Source organism: Cebus imitator, unplaced genomic scaffold, assembly GCF_001604975.1.
Source record: "Cebus imitator isolate Cc_AM_T3 unplaced genomic scaffold, Cebus_imitator-1.0 Scaffold38, whole genome shotgun sequence".
NCBI classification, from domain to species: domain Eukaryota; kingdom Metazoa; phylum Chordata; class Mammalia; order Primates; family Cebidae; genus Cebus; species Cebus imitator.
In genome coordinates, this window is record NW_016107353.1 from 9,089,069 (window position 1) to 9,103,866 (window position 14,798).

The 14,798-nt window shown below is 41.9% G+C and overlaps 1 protein-coding gene and 1 pseudogene across 2 annotated transcripts in view; both read right to left on the reverse strand.

Moving 5' to 3' along the window:
- Positions 1 to 7,469: 7,469 nt before the first annotated feature.
- Positions 7,470 to 8,546, reverse strand: LOC108302150 (annotated as a pseudogene).
- Positions 8,547 to 10,043: 1,497 nt separating this feature from the next.
- Positions 10,044 to 14,798, reverse strand: part of NEK2 (NIMA related kinase 2) — a 13,633-nt gene continuing 8,878 nt past the window's right edge. Inside the window, exons 7-8 of one of the 2 annotated variants that reach the window (XM_017525593.2) lie at positions 14,402 to 14,527; positions 10,044 to 10,956 (exon numbers count right to left, since the gene is read on the reverse strand). In XM_017525593.2, coding sequence (XP_017381082.1) covers positions 10,754 to 10,956; positions 14,402 to 14,527 — 329 coding nt within the window. In that variant the 3' untranslated portion in view covers positions 10,044 to 10,753. Of the gene's footprint in view, positions 10,981 to 14,401; positions 14,528 to 14,798 lie in introns of both variants that reach the window. The other variant, XM_017525592.2, reaches the window with a different exon arrangement.

Here is a 14,798-nt window from a genome sequence, read left to right on the forward strand (position 1 = left end):
AACAGTACATGTATTCAGATCCCATTTTTCCTAGTGTGGTGGTGATGGTGTTGTTGAGATGAGGTTTCCCTCTGTCACCAGGCTGGAGTGCAGTGGCACAATCAAAGCTCACTGCAACCTCCACCTCCCAGGCTCAAGCAATCCTTCCACTTCAGCTTCCTGAGTAGCTGGGACCACAGACCTGCACCACCACGCCCAGCTAATTTTTTGTATTTTTGGGCTTCCCCATATTGCCCAGGCTGGTCTTGAACTCCTGAGCTCCAGTGATCTGCCTGCCTCAGCCTCCCAAAGTGCTGGGATTACAGGCACGAGCCATTACACCTGGGCTGAGTGTGTTTTAAATACACATACTCAGATATATCCACGAAGACACACACACACACAGACTCCCATACACAGAGACATTCCATCCCTACCCTGTAACACACACACACACCACACACACCACACACACACACACACACACACACACACACAGTCTGGAAAGGACCACCAAACACCAAATTGTTAATAGCTACTTCTGAAAAGAGAGATAGAAACTAGGGTAATGGGTAAGGAATGCTTACCTTTAAATTTTCACTAGATATACCTTCCATATTGTTATAATTTTTTACAATGATGTTGTCACTTCATAATTTAACTGGTTTTTTTTTCTTGTTTGTTTGTTTTTTTGTTTTGAGAGAGTTTCGCTCTGTCACCCAGGCTGGAGTGCAGTGGCACGATCTCAGCTCACTGCAACCTCCGCCTCCTGGGTTCAAACGATTCTCCTGCCTCAGCATCCCAGGTAGCTGGAACTACAAGTGCGCACCACCACACCCAGCTAATTTTTATATTTTTAGTAGAGACGGGGTTTCACCATGTTGGCCAGGATGGTCCCGATCTCTTGACCTCGTGATCCACCTGCCTCAGCCTCCTGAAGTGCTGGGATTACAGGTGTGAGCCACTGCACCTGGCCTAATTTTTGTATTTTTTTAAGTGGAGACAGGGTTTCACCATATTGGCCAGGCTGGTCTTGAACTCCTGACCTCAAGTGATCTACCCACCTCAGCTTCCAGAAGTGCTGGGATTACAGACATGAGCCACTGCACCTGGCCTGTTTTTTTGTTTATTTGTTTTTGTTTTAATGGAGTGAATCATCTGTTGACGCTTTCTGTGAACGTGTGACTACAATTGTGGAACACTCTGTTGCATCAAGATTGCAAGAGATTGTCTCAGAGAGTCTGGGCAGCGGGAGAAGGGGGGATTTGTTTCCTGGCTGGGTGGTCGTAGGGCATCTAGGGATGAGCAGCCTTGGTTGTGTGGGATTTCAGCAGCTCGAGGGGAGCCGTGGGGCCCCGGAGCTGTGGCTGCGGCTATGGTGTGAGAAATGTAAGTAAGGTGCCTCCGCAGAGGTTAGCAAGGATGTCCCTTTGAATGCGGGGTGGAATGCAACCTTTCACACGGAGGAGGCTCCTCAGCAGCTGACCTCTGTCCTCCTTGTGTAGAGGGAGGGAGGCTAAGGCTGGGACTGAGTGAGGGGTAAAGTAAGCCACACGTAAGCACAGCCTGGGCTGGTTCCATCCTCCCCCATGGTGTGAAATCCATCAATCTAACAGAGATCCCTATTTTCCCAGCCACCAAGTCACAATGAGCAATAATCTCTTCTTGCTGGTACATACAAATTCACTTCATTCTTTTTTAAACAGCTGCCCTGTATCACCTTTTGCATTCAGCCCCAGTCCAGCCGAGGACAGCCTTACGTTTAGTCACTGAGGAAGCTAGCTTGCCTAACTGAAGGTGTTGCTCTGGAAGGAGAAGGGTCTTCTGGAAGTATAAAAGGCTTCAGGGGAGGGCAGTCCTGAATGAGGTGGCCCTAGGGAGTGGGGGACACTGGACTGCCTGAGGGCACTGGGCAGCTGGCCCAGGCTTTTGAGGAAATGCAAAGCCATGCTACAGAGGATGCTGAGCAAAGGTGGGAGGGAGGCATGAGGTCTTACTGGGGTCATCCGGAAACCCCCTCTCCGGCCTCCCCCACGCTAACTCATCTCTCCTGGCACATAAGTCCAGAAAGGCCACTGGCCCTAACCATGCTGGCTCTGCGTCCACCTTCCTCTTCAATTCAAATGTCTTGGGTAAAGCCATGGGTTATGATGCTAAACCCATCCCAGTGGGAAACTGAATGGCTTGGGGAACAAAGCTAACCTTTTGCTGTCTTGGGGAGGCAGTGGAGGGTTATTGCCAAAAGCCTGAGCTCTGGAGCTGTGATCTCTGAATCAGTTTCCCCGTATAAAATGTGACTTGATACCGCTACTTCACAGGAGTATTGTGAGGATTGAAGGAAATAATGGGGAGAAGGCATTCATCCAATGCCAGGTGCAGACTCTCACTGTAACTCCCAGTTGCTCATGCTACTTGGGGAGGGTGGGACTGCAGCTCTAGCAGAGCCATGGCGCCACCTTGTGGTTTTGTCAGCCAGGACAGCTGGTTAACAGATTCAAATCCAGTGACCCTTTTTCAAGCGCCTGTGAGTAGGCTGTGCTGGGTTGAACTCATTATTATTTAAACATGTAAACTCTGTAATGGTAAGTACAGTGCTAGTATCTAGCAGAGCATCTTGCTGCACCCCAATCACCACCTCTTCTGAAATTGCAAGCTCCCAACTCCTGCTTCTCTCTCCCGCTTTGTTCTGCTCCTTCACACTTATTGCTAACATGCTCTATGGATGATTAGTTGCTGATTGTCTTGCCCCATTTGAAGGGGTCAGTAAGGGCAGGGATTTCAATGTTTCTTCATGGCTGTATCTTCAGCACCTTAAACAGTGTCTCGCTCATAGTGGGTGCTCAATAGCTGCTTGTTGGTTGAATTAAGCAGTGAATGAAAATAAAGGTGAAATCTGGGATGGGGAAAATTAGAGAAACTGTCCAGCATGCCTCAGGTTTCAAAACGAGAAGAAAATGTATTCTTTTCTAAAGTAGAAAGGTGTTTCCTAGAGAAAGGGGTGGTTTCATAGCCGAGTAACCTGCACGGCCACACAGGACCCCGCATGCAGAAAAACCTGGTATTTGGAATGGCTTGGCACCTGGAGTCTAGTGTTGCGAGGTTGAAGTCTTGAAATTCTTAGTACTTGTATCTTTTTATTTGTTTGTTTGTTTATTTTTGAGACGGAGTCTCACTCTGTCTCCCAGGCTGGGGTGCAGTGGCATGATCTCGGCTCACTGCAGCCTCCGCCTCCTGGGTTCAAGAGATTCTCCTTCCTCAGTCTCTTGAGTAGCTGGGACTACAGGCACCCACCACCATGCCCGGCTAATTTTTGTATTTTTAGTAGAGATGGAGTTTTACCATATTGGCCAGGCTGGTCTCAATCTCCTGACCTCAGGCGATCCACCCTCCTCAGCTTCCCAAAGTGCTGGGATTACAGGTGGGGGCCACCGCACCTGGCTAATACTTGTGTCTTTGAATTTGCCTTTTGTAAGTGGAGTTTGATGGGACAATGGAGGCTGCATGGGGGCTCAGGGCCTCTGCTCAAGCATGGTCCCACCTCCCATCAGCCCCATATACTCCCAGGATGGCTCTCAGACCCCTCCCTAACCTCTAGTGCACAGGGCCCCACCCAACCTCCCCTTCTCATAACCAGAAGGGGCCTACGCATAAGCAAGGGGAGGGTCAGTGTTGAGTATTCAGCCTCCAGTGCATTCCCAGGCAGGGCATGGCAGCAGCTGTCCTGAACCCATTTCCCCTCTCCCCCATGGCATGTCTGGTGGGCAGCCAGCTGGAGGTCATGTCTTGGCAAGGGCCATCCAGGTACTCTGTTCCAAGTATAAAGAAGTCCCAGCTTGGAGGTTTAAAGATCCTCCTTGGAGGTGGCCCGTCTGCCATGGCCTGGGCCAGTTGGCCTGTGTGAAAGGAAGATGTCTGCCCCTGCTCCTCCGGGCCTGGCATTGCGAAGGTCTGGCGCCTGGAGTGGGAGGAACTGAGCAGGTGTCAGAGTCAGGGGTTCCCAGATGACTGAAGGTCTTGTATGTCTGTCTCCTCTGGTCAACTTGAGGCACCCTCCGAGAAGAGCCACAAAATATGAATTGTATAATTCATTCCCTATCTGAGCTGAATGCTCTGCTATTTACATTTAAAATCAGCATCGTACAACAGAAATGGTAAAATTCATGCTAATTATTTAAAATTTTAATTTTTCTTTACTTAGAATATTAAATAGCAAATAGCATCGCAATTGGAAGAAAGGGAAACGCTATATAGGTACCTTTCAAGGTACTTGTTTCCTGGGTTTTGGTTTTGTTTGTTTGGTTGGTTTTTTTGTTTTGGTTTTTTTGTTTGTTGGTTTGGTTTGTTTGGTTTTGTTTGTTTGTTTTTTGTTTCCTGCTTTTTGAACAAGAGTCCTACATTTCCATTTTGCACTGGGTCTTGCAAATTATATAGCTGGACAGGAGTTACACTCAATATCTATGTAAAGCTGATTCTATTAGGATTAAAGGCCTGGTAGTCAGTTTCTGACTGTGTTTGGATAATATCATTTGTACTTGATGGAACTACGTTACCAGCTGAGTCATAACCCTACATATATATGAAAGAGCTATTTCCTCTCACTGATTATTAACCCTTCATAACTTGGTCTTATTTCATTAAGCTAAAAGCACTAGCATTGCCAGGAAAATCTGATAAAGAAAAAGGCATAGCAGAGACTGCTAATTTATACTAAAAGTCAGATATATATATATATACACATTACACACACACACACACACACACACACACACACACATATATATATATATATATATATATATATATATATATATAAATCCAAAACAGCTTTCCTTCAAGGCTGAAATATATCCCAACAAGTTTGAGCTTACATCAGGTTTCTCAAAAGTGGCACTATTGACATAGGGAGCCAATCATAGTCCTGAGAGATACAATGTCAAATGCCATAATCCCCAATGTCATAATCCTGAAGTCCCAAAAGGTCAAAATCCTTAAAGTCTAAATCCTGAAAATCATAATCCTGAAAGAGCAGAAGTCTAAAAATGTAACTCTGGAAAAAATAATTCAAAAATTATTTCAAAGATATTTATTTACTTTTTTTTTGCATTTACATTTATTTACATTTTTAAAAGGGAATTTGAAAACATATAAAAACACAGAATACATGCCAGGCATAGTGGCTCACGCCTGTAATGCCAGCACTTTGGGAGGCAGAGGCGGGTGGATCACCTGAAGTCAGGAATTTGAGATCAGCCTGACCAACATGGAGAAAGCCTGTCTCTACTAAAAATACAAAATTAGGTGGGCATGGTGGTGCATGCCTGTAATTCCAGCTACTCCAGAGGTTGGGACAGGGGAATCACTTGAACCCGGGAGGCAGGGGTTGCAGTGAGCCAAGATCATGCCATTGCACTCCAGCCTGGGCAACAAGAATGAAACTCCATCTCAAAAAGGAAAAAAAAAAAACACAGAACACTTCATAGGTCACTTTATGCAATAAAATAGACAATAGTAACATACATTTTTGTGCAAGCATAAACATTCATATAGTAATGAAAGTTGCATAATTATATCAGTTACAAACAGACAGCCATATTTATAAAGAAATAGGTCATAAAGGGGTGGGGTGCAATGGTTCCTGCCTTTAATCCCAGCCAAGGTGGGAGGATTGCTTGAGTCCATGAGTTCAAGACCAGCCTGGGCAACACGGTGAGACCCTATCACAGGAGACTGAGGTGAAAGGATCACTTAAGCCCACAAGGCCAAGGCCACGCTGAGCTGTGATTGCACCACTGCACTCTAGCCTGGGCAACAAAGTGAGACTCTGTCTCAAAAAAAAAAAAAGAAGGAAAGAAAAAAAATAGGTCAAAAAGGGAACTGTGTAAATGCATAGCCCTGTGGTTGGTAAATGTGTGCACCCAGTCCTGCTATCATCTGAAATACCGTAACAAATAACCTAAGGTTCTTTTGATGAGATCTGTCCAAACCAGGATGGGTCACTACTGCATATATGACCATCTAAAGAGCCAAGAAGTTCAAAAATTTTATCTTTCACAAATGCAGATATACAAAAAGGACACCTCTTCACTTACTGAGGACGTCTCAATGTTTTTATGTACAGGAACAATGCTTACACACAGTCAATGTGATAATGTACTTTCATGGAGTCACTTGCAAAAAAATAGAACTTTCTAAAAGTGTCTACACAATTTATAACTTCAGTATCAGAAATGATTTGAAGCTGAATTATACAGCAGAGAAAACTGTAAAAAAAGAATGGTGACAATTTTAAATAATGAAAAAAACATAAAAAAGAAAAAACAAGAAAATTTGACATATGCATAAGTGTATTATAGGAATGGATTATGGGCAATTGCATAAGATAGCCCATAAGAGCTGGCCAACCTCCACAATCATTAACTATATTTTGAAGTCTTGTATCATGAGGAATAGCTGCTTTTTCTCTTCTAGGGCATGGCTCTACTTGGAGAATGTGTTCACATTCATTTTCTACATGGTGCTGTATTTCCTGACATTCTTCTATGATTCCATATACACTGACATGAGCATTCCCTTCTAAATTTCCCTGTTTTCTGTGTCATGCTTCTATGTTGTTTTGGGTACTCAAAAATCCATTCTGCATGCACTCATTAGACCACAGATTTGACAGAAACAGTACTGGTGATCAAACAGCTACACCATTGTGTATTTTCTTATCCTACGATGTACACACTTATTTTCAACCAGTCAGTAACTTTGCTGGAGTCTTCAGGCAAATGTGGTTTTAATTCATTAAAAGCTTCTAGAATGTCTTTAGCTAGAAGGAATGCCAATGCAGGCAAATGACACATTTTTTCCACCCCTTTTTTTTTTTTTTTGAGACGGAGTTTCACTCTTATTACCCAGGCTGGAGTGCAATGGCGCGATCTCGGCTCACTGCAACCTCCGCCTCCTGGGTTCAGGCAATTCTCCTGCCTCAACCTCCTGAGTAGCTGAGATTACAGGCACGCGCCACCACGCCCAGCTAATGTTTTGTATTTTTAGTAGAGACAGGGTTTCACCATGTTGACCAGGTCGATCTCGACCTCGTAATCCACCCCCCTCGGCCTCCCAAAGTGCTGGGATTACAGGCTTGAGCCACTGCGCCCAGCTTTTTCCCACCTCTTAATACATACTGCATACAAGGAAAACACCCCCCTTTTTTTTTTTTTAATTTTTAAGACACAGGGCCTCTGTCTGTCTCCCAGGTTGGAGTACAGTGGCTTGATCGCAGCCTCCTGAGTAGCTGGGACTTTTAAAAAATTATTTCTACAGACAGTGTCTCACTACGTTGATCAGGCTGATCTGGAATTCCTAGGCAAAAGTGATCCTCCCTTCTTGGCCACCACACCCAGCCAGAAAGTGCGGTTTTAAACTGAAGTTTTTTGTTTTGTTTTTAAGGTTACACAATAATTTACTAAGAGCCTCCTCTCTCTGCCATTTCAGTCTCTAGGTCACCTTTTCCGCTTGCAGATTTTGCATACCAGCCCCAAAAAGATGGCTGTGGGCAGGGGCGCCACGTACTGTTCAATGAGACCCATAACGTGGCTGTTAACTGTCTTCCTCATACCACAAGAACACAGCCGGCAGATCCAGCTCCCTGTATAGTGCCTTCACCCAGGCCACCTTCTTGGCCTCCTTTTGCCCATAATTCTCCTTCAGGACCTGGTGCTGTTCCGGAGAGGCCCGTTGCAGACACTGAACCACCAGCCAGCTGCATTTGTTGTCCTGGAGGTCAGTGCCAACTTTGCTGGTCACACTGGGGTCCCCAAAGAGGTCAAGGTGATCATCCTGACTCTGAAGGAACTCTCCCATCTCCAGCAGGATCTTGGCATTGGTGTGTGCCTTCTCACCATCAATGCCTGCCATATGCATGGCTGCAGCTACAGGAAGGTAGAAGGAGTAGAAAGCTATCTTGTACTTGACAATAGATTTGTACCTTTTTTCCGTGAATCTGCCAAGATCCGCATTGCCCTGGGGGGCTGTGATGAGCTCCAGGGTCTGCCCAGTCTGTCTGATAGCAACTCTGCAGGAAGAGCTCAGTCAGGTTCAGGTAATAGTGCTGCTCCCAGCAATAGAGCTTCAGCAGGCAGTAGATACATGTGCTTCTAGAAGCACTGCATCATTGACAGGATCCAAACCCACGCCTGGCTTCTGATACCAGCAGATCTGTCCCTGGTGGGTGAGGGATGAATCAGTGATGTCATCTGACACCAGGAAGAAAGCTTGCAGCAGTTCCACACACCAGCCCACAGTCAGGTTCCCCTGGAGACTCTCAGCATCCTGTTTCCTCGGCTCCACCAGCTCCCGGACTGCTAAGTACCATCAAACCCCAGTGATAACTTGCCTCCAATGGCATTGTACTCCAGGATCTCCTTGAGCCGGGTGATAGCATCTCCTGTCTCTGGGTGCCCCATCTCATCCTCAGTCAGCACCCTAACAATCTGGGAGATGTGCTGAATGAAATCCTGCTTTTCTTGGGCATAAGCATCTGATTTCTGGTCTCCATTCATTCTGAGAGAGGAACAAAGGGCTCTGTTCCTGGATGCAGGTTCCTGCTTCTAAACTGAAGTGTTTGTCATTGCTGTATCTCATGGCCTATCTACTCATCTAATTTTCTGTCAAATGCATTGGGCTGAATGGAAAAAAACAAACTTTATTGGTAACACTTTGAAATTCACTTTTAGAAGCTTTGATCATACCTAATTCCAAATCTGTTGTTATGGTTTGGGGATTCCATCGAAACCTATTTTTTTCTGTAAAGTGCAGCAAAGCTTCAAATAAGTGTTTAAATGACTAGATAAGTTATAGAATCTTCAGATCCAAAATCTGAAGATTCATGAATCATGTATAGTTGATAAAAACCAGTGGGGACAGTTTTGAAAAGTGCCATCTACTAGCTGAAGTGAAGCATATGCTAGTTTTTCTGTTCAATTTAGTGGTAGATATAAGCAGTCTGTCTTTCACTGTCAAATTCCTAAACTAGAACAGTTGGGTTAATGAGTTTTGTAACATTGGAGGAACCTCAATGTCAGCAAGTGTCTTGGTTCACAAGGTTCCTCAGCTTGTCAAATTTTATTCTCTGACAAAGGGTGTTTTCTGAAGGCAAGCATGGCACTCTGCATGAAGGGGCAGAAGTAGTACCTAACTGAATAATTTGGCAGGAGAGATATCTTGTACTTTTCACCTGAAAAGTCACTTTTATAATCTTCAAAACAGTAAACATTGAGAAAAGATATTCCCCACCTAGTCTGAGGCTCACATATTAATCTCCTCTGGAAACACCCTCAACAGACACACCTAAAATAATGCTTTACCAGATTTCTAGGGATTCCTTAATCCAGTCAAGTTGACACATAAATCAACAAGTTCACCCCTTATTAACTTGATAAACATCCACATCTCTTAAACCATACTTCATTTCCAAATGAAGACCAGTAACAAAGTAATAGTTGTGCCTAACATGATGCAGTTATCCTGTATACAACTGAAACTGCTAATCCCTGACTTAGAATTTGACTTTCAGGATTTTAACATTTGGGATTTTAATCTTTTAGGATTGTAATTTTTGGAAGTTCACACGTTAGAGATTTTGATCTTTTGGGATTTAAGACATTAGGGATTTTGGTCTTTTAGGATTTTAGCATTTGAGATTGTGTCATTCAGGATTATGATCCAAACTCATTGACATTTTGTTGCCAGAGGCTGTCCTGTGCATTGTAAAATGTTTATAGTGTCCCTGGCCTCTATCCACTAGCAGCCAGTAGCACCCTACCCCCAATCATGACAATCAGAAAAACATCTCCAGACATTGCCAAACGTCCCTTGTGGAGCAAAATCCCCTGTTAAGCACCACTGGCTTACATGGATTAATGAGAAGGGAGGTAAAGCGCCATACTGTTTAGGACTGGAATACCACTCTCCTGAGCATCAGATCCACATTTCCTTCCCTACCCTACAGTGAAGGCCTACAAATCATAAACACAACTTCTATCAACTAAGAGACCAACAAATGCAAGACACATAAATACAGGGAAACTAAAGAATTCTTTTATTTAGTGGGAATGAGGTGGGTAAATGACAGCCAGCTCATATTCTGTTAAACAGAATAAAAAGGAAAAAAAGAATACAGGCATCACAGTGATGAATTTTCACAAAGCTAATAGATTTCAACTACAGAGCAATAGAATATTTATAAGCAAGATGTCATGGTATTAATGACCAAATTGCATCCAACTAGGTTTCTAAGCTCAAAAACATTTAAAACCTCAGACTTAAAATTTAAATCTAGACATGACAATCTTTTTTTCTTTTTTCTTTTTTGTGTTTATCTTTTTTAGACATGACAATCTTAAGCATACCACTCAGTCATTTAAAACTTTTCAGTGAGTGCTACTCCCGGCTAAATATGTTTTTCCTAATATTATCTTTTTCTCCCAAGATTTAGAATGTCACATCTCATGTTCCTACTAGTAATCACACACAGGATTAAAAGCCCAACCAACCAAAAAAGTATTCTTTTTATAATGTGTCCTTAAAAGATGAAAGAAAAATTAAATGTGAACATTTTGTACAACAGTTGCTGAAGAACAGCAAAAGCAATTCCGAAATATCATGTGTACTACACAAAAAGGCATGGCTCATGGAACCAAGTATATAACACTACAGCATTTGAGTATCAGTCTTTACAGGTTGGTAATATTACATCCTGTACACAGCTCTATGTCTCTCTACCCGGCTAGCGCATGCCCAGGATCTGTCTGCTTTTTAGTTGATAATTTTTTTCAATATCTGACAGGGCTTGAGCCCGCAGCTGGGCAGCATGAAGCCTTTTCTTCAGGTCCTTGCACTTGGACTTAGACGTGAGCTGACTCTCAGAATTCTCACTCTTCATGACGTTCTCTTTACTTTCCCCAATGAAATGAACTTTCTTCTTAATTACTAAGGATGGAAAATTAAGAAGTTCTTTAGAAAGAAAAAGAAAAATGTCTTTGAGTTACCTGAACAGAATTCAACTCCTTATACTTACTTATCAAAAAGGATTTGCTCTTATGGCTCACATTTGAAATCTAGGTACCTGTTTTATTTTCTCAGGATAGGAAGTTAGGGGTGTAGGAATGGCAGAAATCAGCCTTTCAATCCACAGCACTGAGAAAAATAATATTGGAATGTGTCCCAAATCAAGGAGCCTAAGTTTTACTCTCTTAACAATCAACAATCAATTTTACTCTTAAGGTTAAACACACTGAGGATTATGGGCAATATAAAACTTTTGGAAATCAATGTTATTTATCCTTGAAAATAAGTGCTACCCTATGCAGAATACCTTACCTCCAGAAAAGTATAGAAGCAGAGGGTTTATTTTTTAATTTATTTTTTTGTTTTGTTTTATTTTTAATAGAGAACACCTACAGTTTTGGCTAAATGTTCAAGAACACTTAGTTCAAAGCATCTTAACAGGCCAGAAATTTGTTTCCAGAAGTACCTAAACAAATTCTGTGTGGAAAAGGTAAATCAAGTAAGAGTAGCAAAAAATGTAAACTATTTTTTACATGGAAAAAATAAAAAATAATAATCTTATTTATTATTATATAGTTAATAGTGGCAACACTATTAAATGCTGACAGAATTACTGGGGGCTGGAGGCTTATAGATGCCAGAATCTTTTTATTTTTTCTTTGTGTTGAAGGAAATATGTTCAGATATTTACTGAGCTTATAGGATGAGCCAATGTGAACCAAACAAAGGCCCTATTCTAGTAGGAGGAGATAAACCAAAAACAAATAAACAAGGACTGGTGGGGAATATTTGATGGTAATATGTGCTATTAGGAAAAATAACCCTGGAAAAGGGAGACGGATGTGCTGGGTGCTGGGTGTAGTGATAGAAAGCCTCATACAGTCATTTCTGAAGTAAGAAACTATAGGCCTATCTGGATGAAGAGTGCTCCAGGCAGAAGGAATGGAAAAGGCTGGCACACAGGCACACTGCCTTCCAAGGGTCCTGTGACTTCCTGCTTCATACATCGCTTCTGCTTCAAAGCAAACTGGATTGCCTTTAGACCTTATCTCTATTGTTTCAAATCTATCCACCTTCTTCTTACCACAGATACCTATACATTTTAAGCCAACATTGTCTTACTAATGGGACAGTTTTATTTTGTTTTCCTTTGAGATGGGTTCTTGCCACGTTGTCCAGGCTGGAGTGCAGTGGCTATTCACAGTGCAACTGTAGTGCACTACAGCCTCGAATGCCTGCCTGGGCTAAAGTAATCTTTCTGCCTGAGCCCCCAGAGTAGCTGGGACTATAGGTGCACCACCACGCCTGGTTCTTCATGGGATAGTTTTATAAGAAAGAAAGCGTTTTTTAATTCTTCCATTAAATAGAAGAACAGGAATGAATGTTTCATCAAATAGAAAAAGAACAGCTTTAAAAAGACACTGCTGCCTGCTGTGATGATCTCAATATACTTGTAATGGCTTCCTCATGTGTGGATTTTATAGCCCAAGGATGAGGAGAGGATATTTCCAACGGTCCTCAGTTCAAAATGGCACCCGCAACCTACTGCTGCTTTGATGCTTATCTTTTTTTTTTGGAGACAGAGTCTTGCTCTGTCGCCAGGCTGGAGTGCAATGGCATGATTCACAGTGGTGCCATCTCGGCTCACTGCAACCTCCACCTCCAGGTTCAAGCAATTGTCCTGCCTCAGTCTCCTGAGTAGCTGGGACTACAGGTGCGTGCCACCACACCCAGATAATTTTTGTATTTTTAGTAGAGACGGGGTTTCACCACATTGGGCAGGATGGTCTCAATCTCTCGACCTCAAGTGATCCACGTGCCTCGGCCTCCCAAAGTGCTGGGATGACAGGCATGAGCCGCCACGCCCGGCCTGTGATGCTTATCTTATAGCTCTGATGTATTCACTCCTTTCAGCACTCAATACTCTAAAATGTCTCCTTGCCCCAGTGGATATTCGATTCCTATGGCTCCTATTTGCCATGATTCACATATAAGTAGATTCCCATACTTATCTGTGTATCCTATAAAGTAAAACACATCATCCTTACGTAGTTATGTTCATTCTTTGCTCAAAGACTATCAGCGCAAAATGTAAATAAGCTCTTTAACTGAAGTGCCATCCCAACAGGGTCTTAAGTAATTCTCTGCAATGGGTTTGATGCATGAAATTTACCCAGGTAAAATTTTCTCCTCATTTTATCACCCTAATCATTATGTAAGTCTATTTCGTCTTTATGGATTACAGTGTGAAATATATGAAAATCCTAAATAAATAATTTTATAATGTTGAAATGGTAGATGGCAATATTGAGAAAAAAAGAAGATAACTGAGCAGGATGAAGCCAAAGTTTCCTATAATCCTTGTTTCATTTACGTCTATCAGTAGTTTCATTTCTTTCCATCACTTATTCACTACAAAGTTATTGTGATCATCAATCTAACTTAAGTAGGGTTTTTTTGTCTGTTCCATTTACAAAATGCTGCCAATGCTCACTAAATTGATCAGATTACATCTCAATTTATTAAAGATGGAAATAATAGTTTTCATATATGCTGTCCTACATGGAATAAGGGAGTTATAAAAACTCTAAATTATATTGATAATTCAGATGCTTATTTGTTTGAAACCAACAAACAACTTTCTTTGTGTCATAAAGAAATCAAGCAAAACGATGTTTCACAGTTTGCATTTTACATAGAGTCGATTAAATTAGATTGAGGATTTCTATGAAATGGAGAAAGAATGTTAGACAATGGTTCACTGGTGTATACGATAACCACATCTCGGTGCGGCAGAGTGAAGGGACAATGCCACACAAAGCCAGGGCCCCGAGAAAGCTGAATATCAGAAGAAAATGCAGAGAACGTATGTAGACATTAAACAATCCAATTTTGACAAATATGTGTTTCAACTTGAAAGGGTGTTAGCAAAGATCCAAAAGTGACAGCCTATCCTGCAGGTGGCTTATCATGCCTTTTAAGCCATGATTTCTATGAAAGATGAAGCATGCCAGTATTAAAATGTTGATTTATATTTGAAATGTACTTTATGCCTCTGAAATCTGAAACACAATAGTTTTATAAATCCCCTAATTTTTAAAAATAAGTATCAAATGCTAAACATGTAGTTTGGTAAAGAAAATCAAACATGAAATTATATGACTCATTGCCTCAGGTCTATGAACCCAGTAAATCATTGCTATAACAGAATTTTGTTTCCACTGAAATGCATATATTCAATGAAATCCGCCTTAAAATGTGAGACTTTGTAAATGAAAAAGGCTACCTAAGACACTTTGGGAGCAACACTGGTGCACATTTCTTCATTTGAAGCACCAGTTTCTGTTTACCGAGTTGCCTCTCATACCTGGACTACTTGCCAGAAACAGGAACTTCTCTTCCTTTAGCAAGCTGTAACTCTTCAGCAGATTTTCTGCTCTAGCCAGTTTGTCCTCTGCTAGCCTCTCACGAACACAAAGCTCCTGTTCCTTCTCTTTAAAAAGAGAATGGACAAAGAAAGAAAAAAATTAACAAGTGGCCTTGACTATAAAACAATTTACATTTGGCTGTCTTATCACTAAGACTAGCATGCCTGATACTGATAAGCAATGTTTTGGGAAAGGATTCTAACTGATTGCGCTAGTTTTTAACTGAGCGTTTTAGTAGGCTGTATGTTATTTTAGATTTTCTTCAAAGGACTTTTTTTTTTTTTTTTTTTTTTTTTTTTTTTTTTTTTTTTTTTTTTTTTTTTTTTTTTTTTTTTT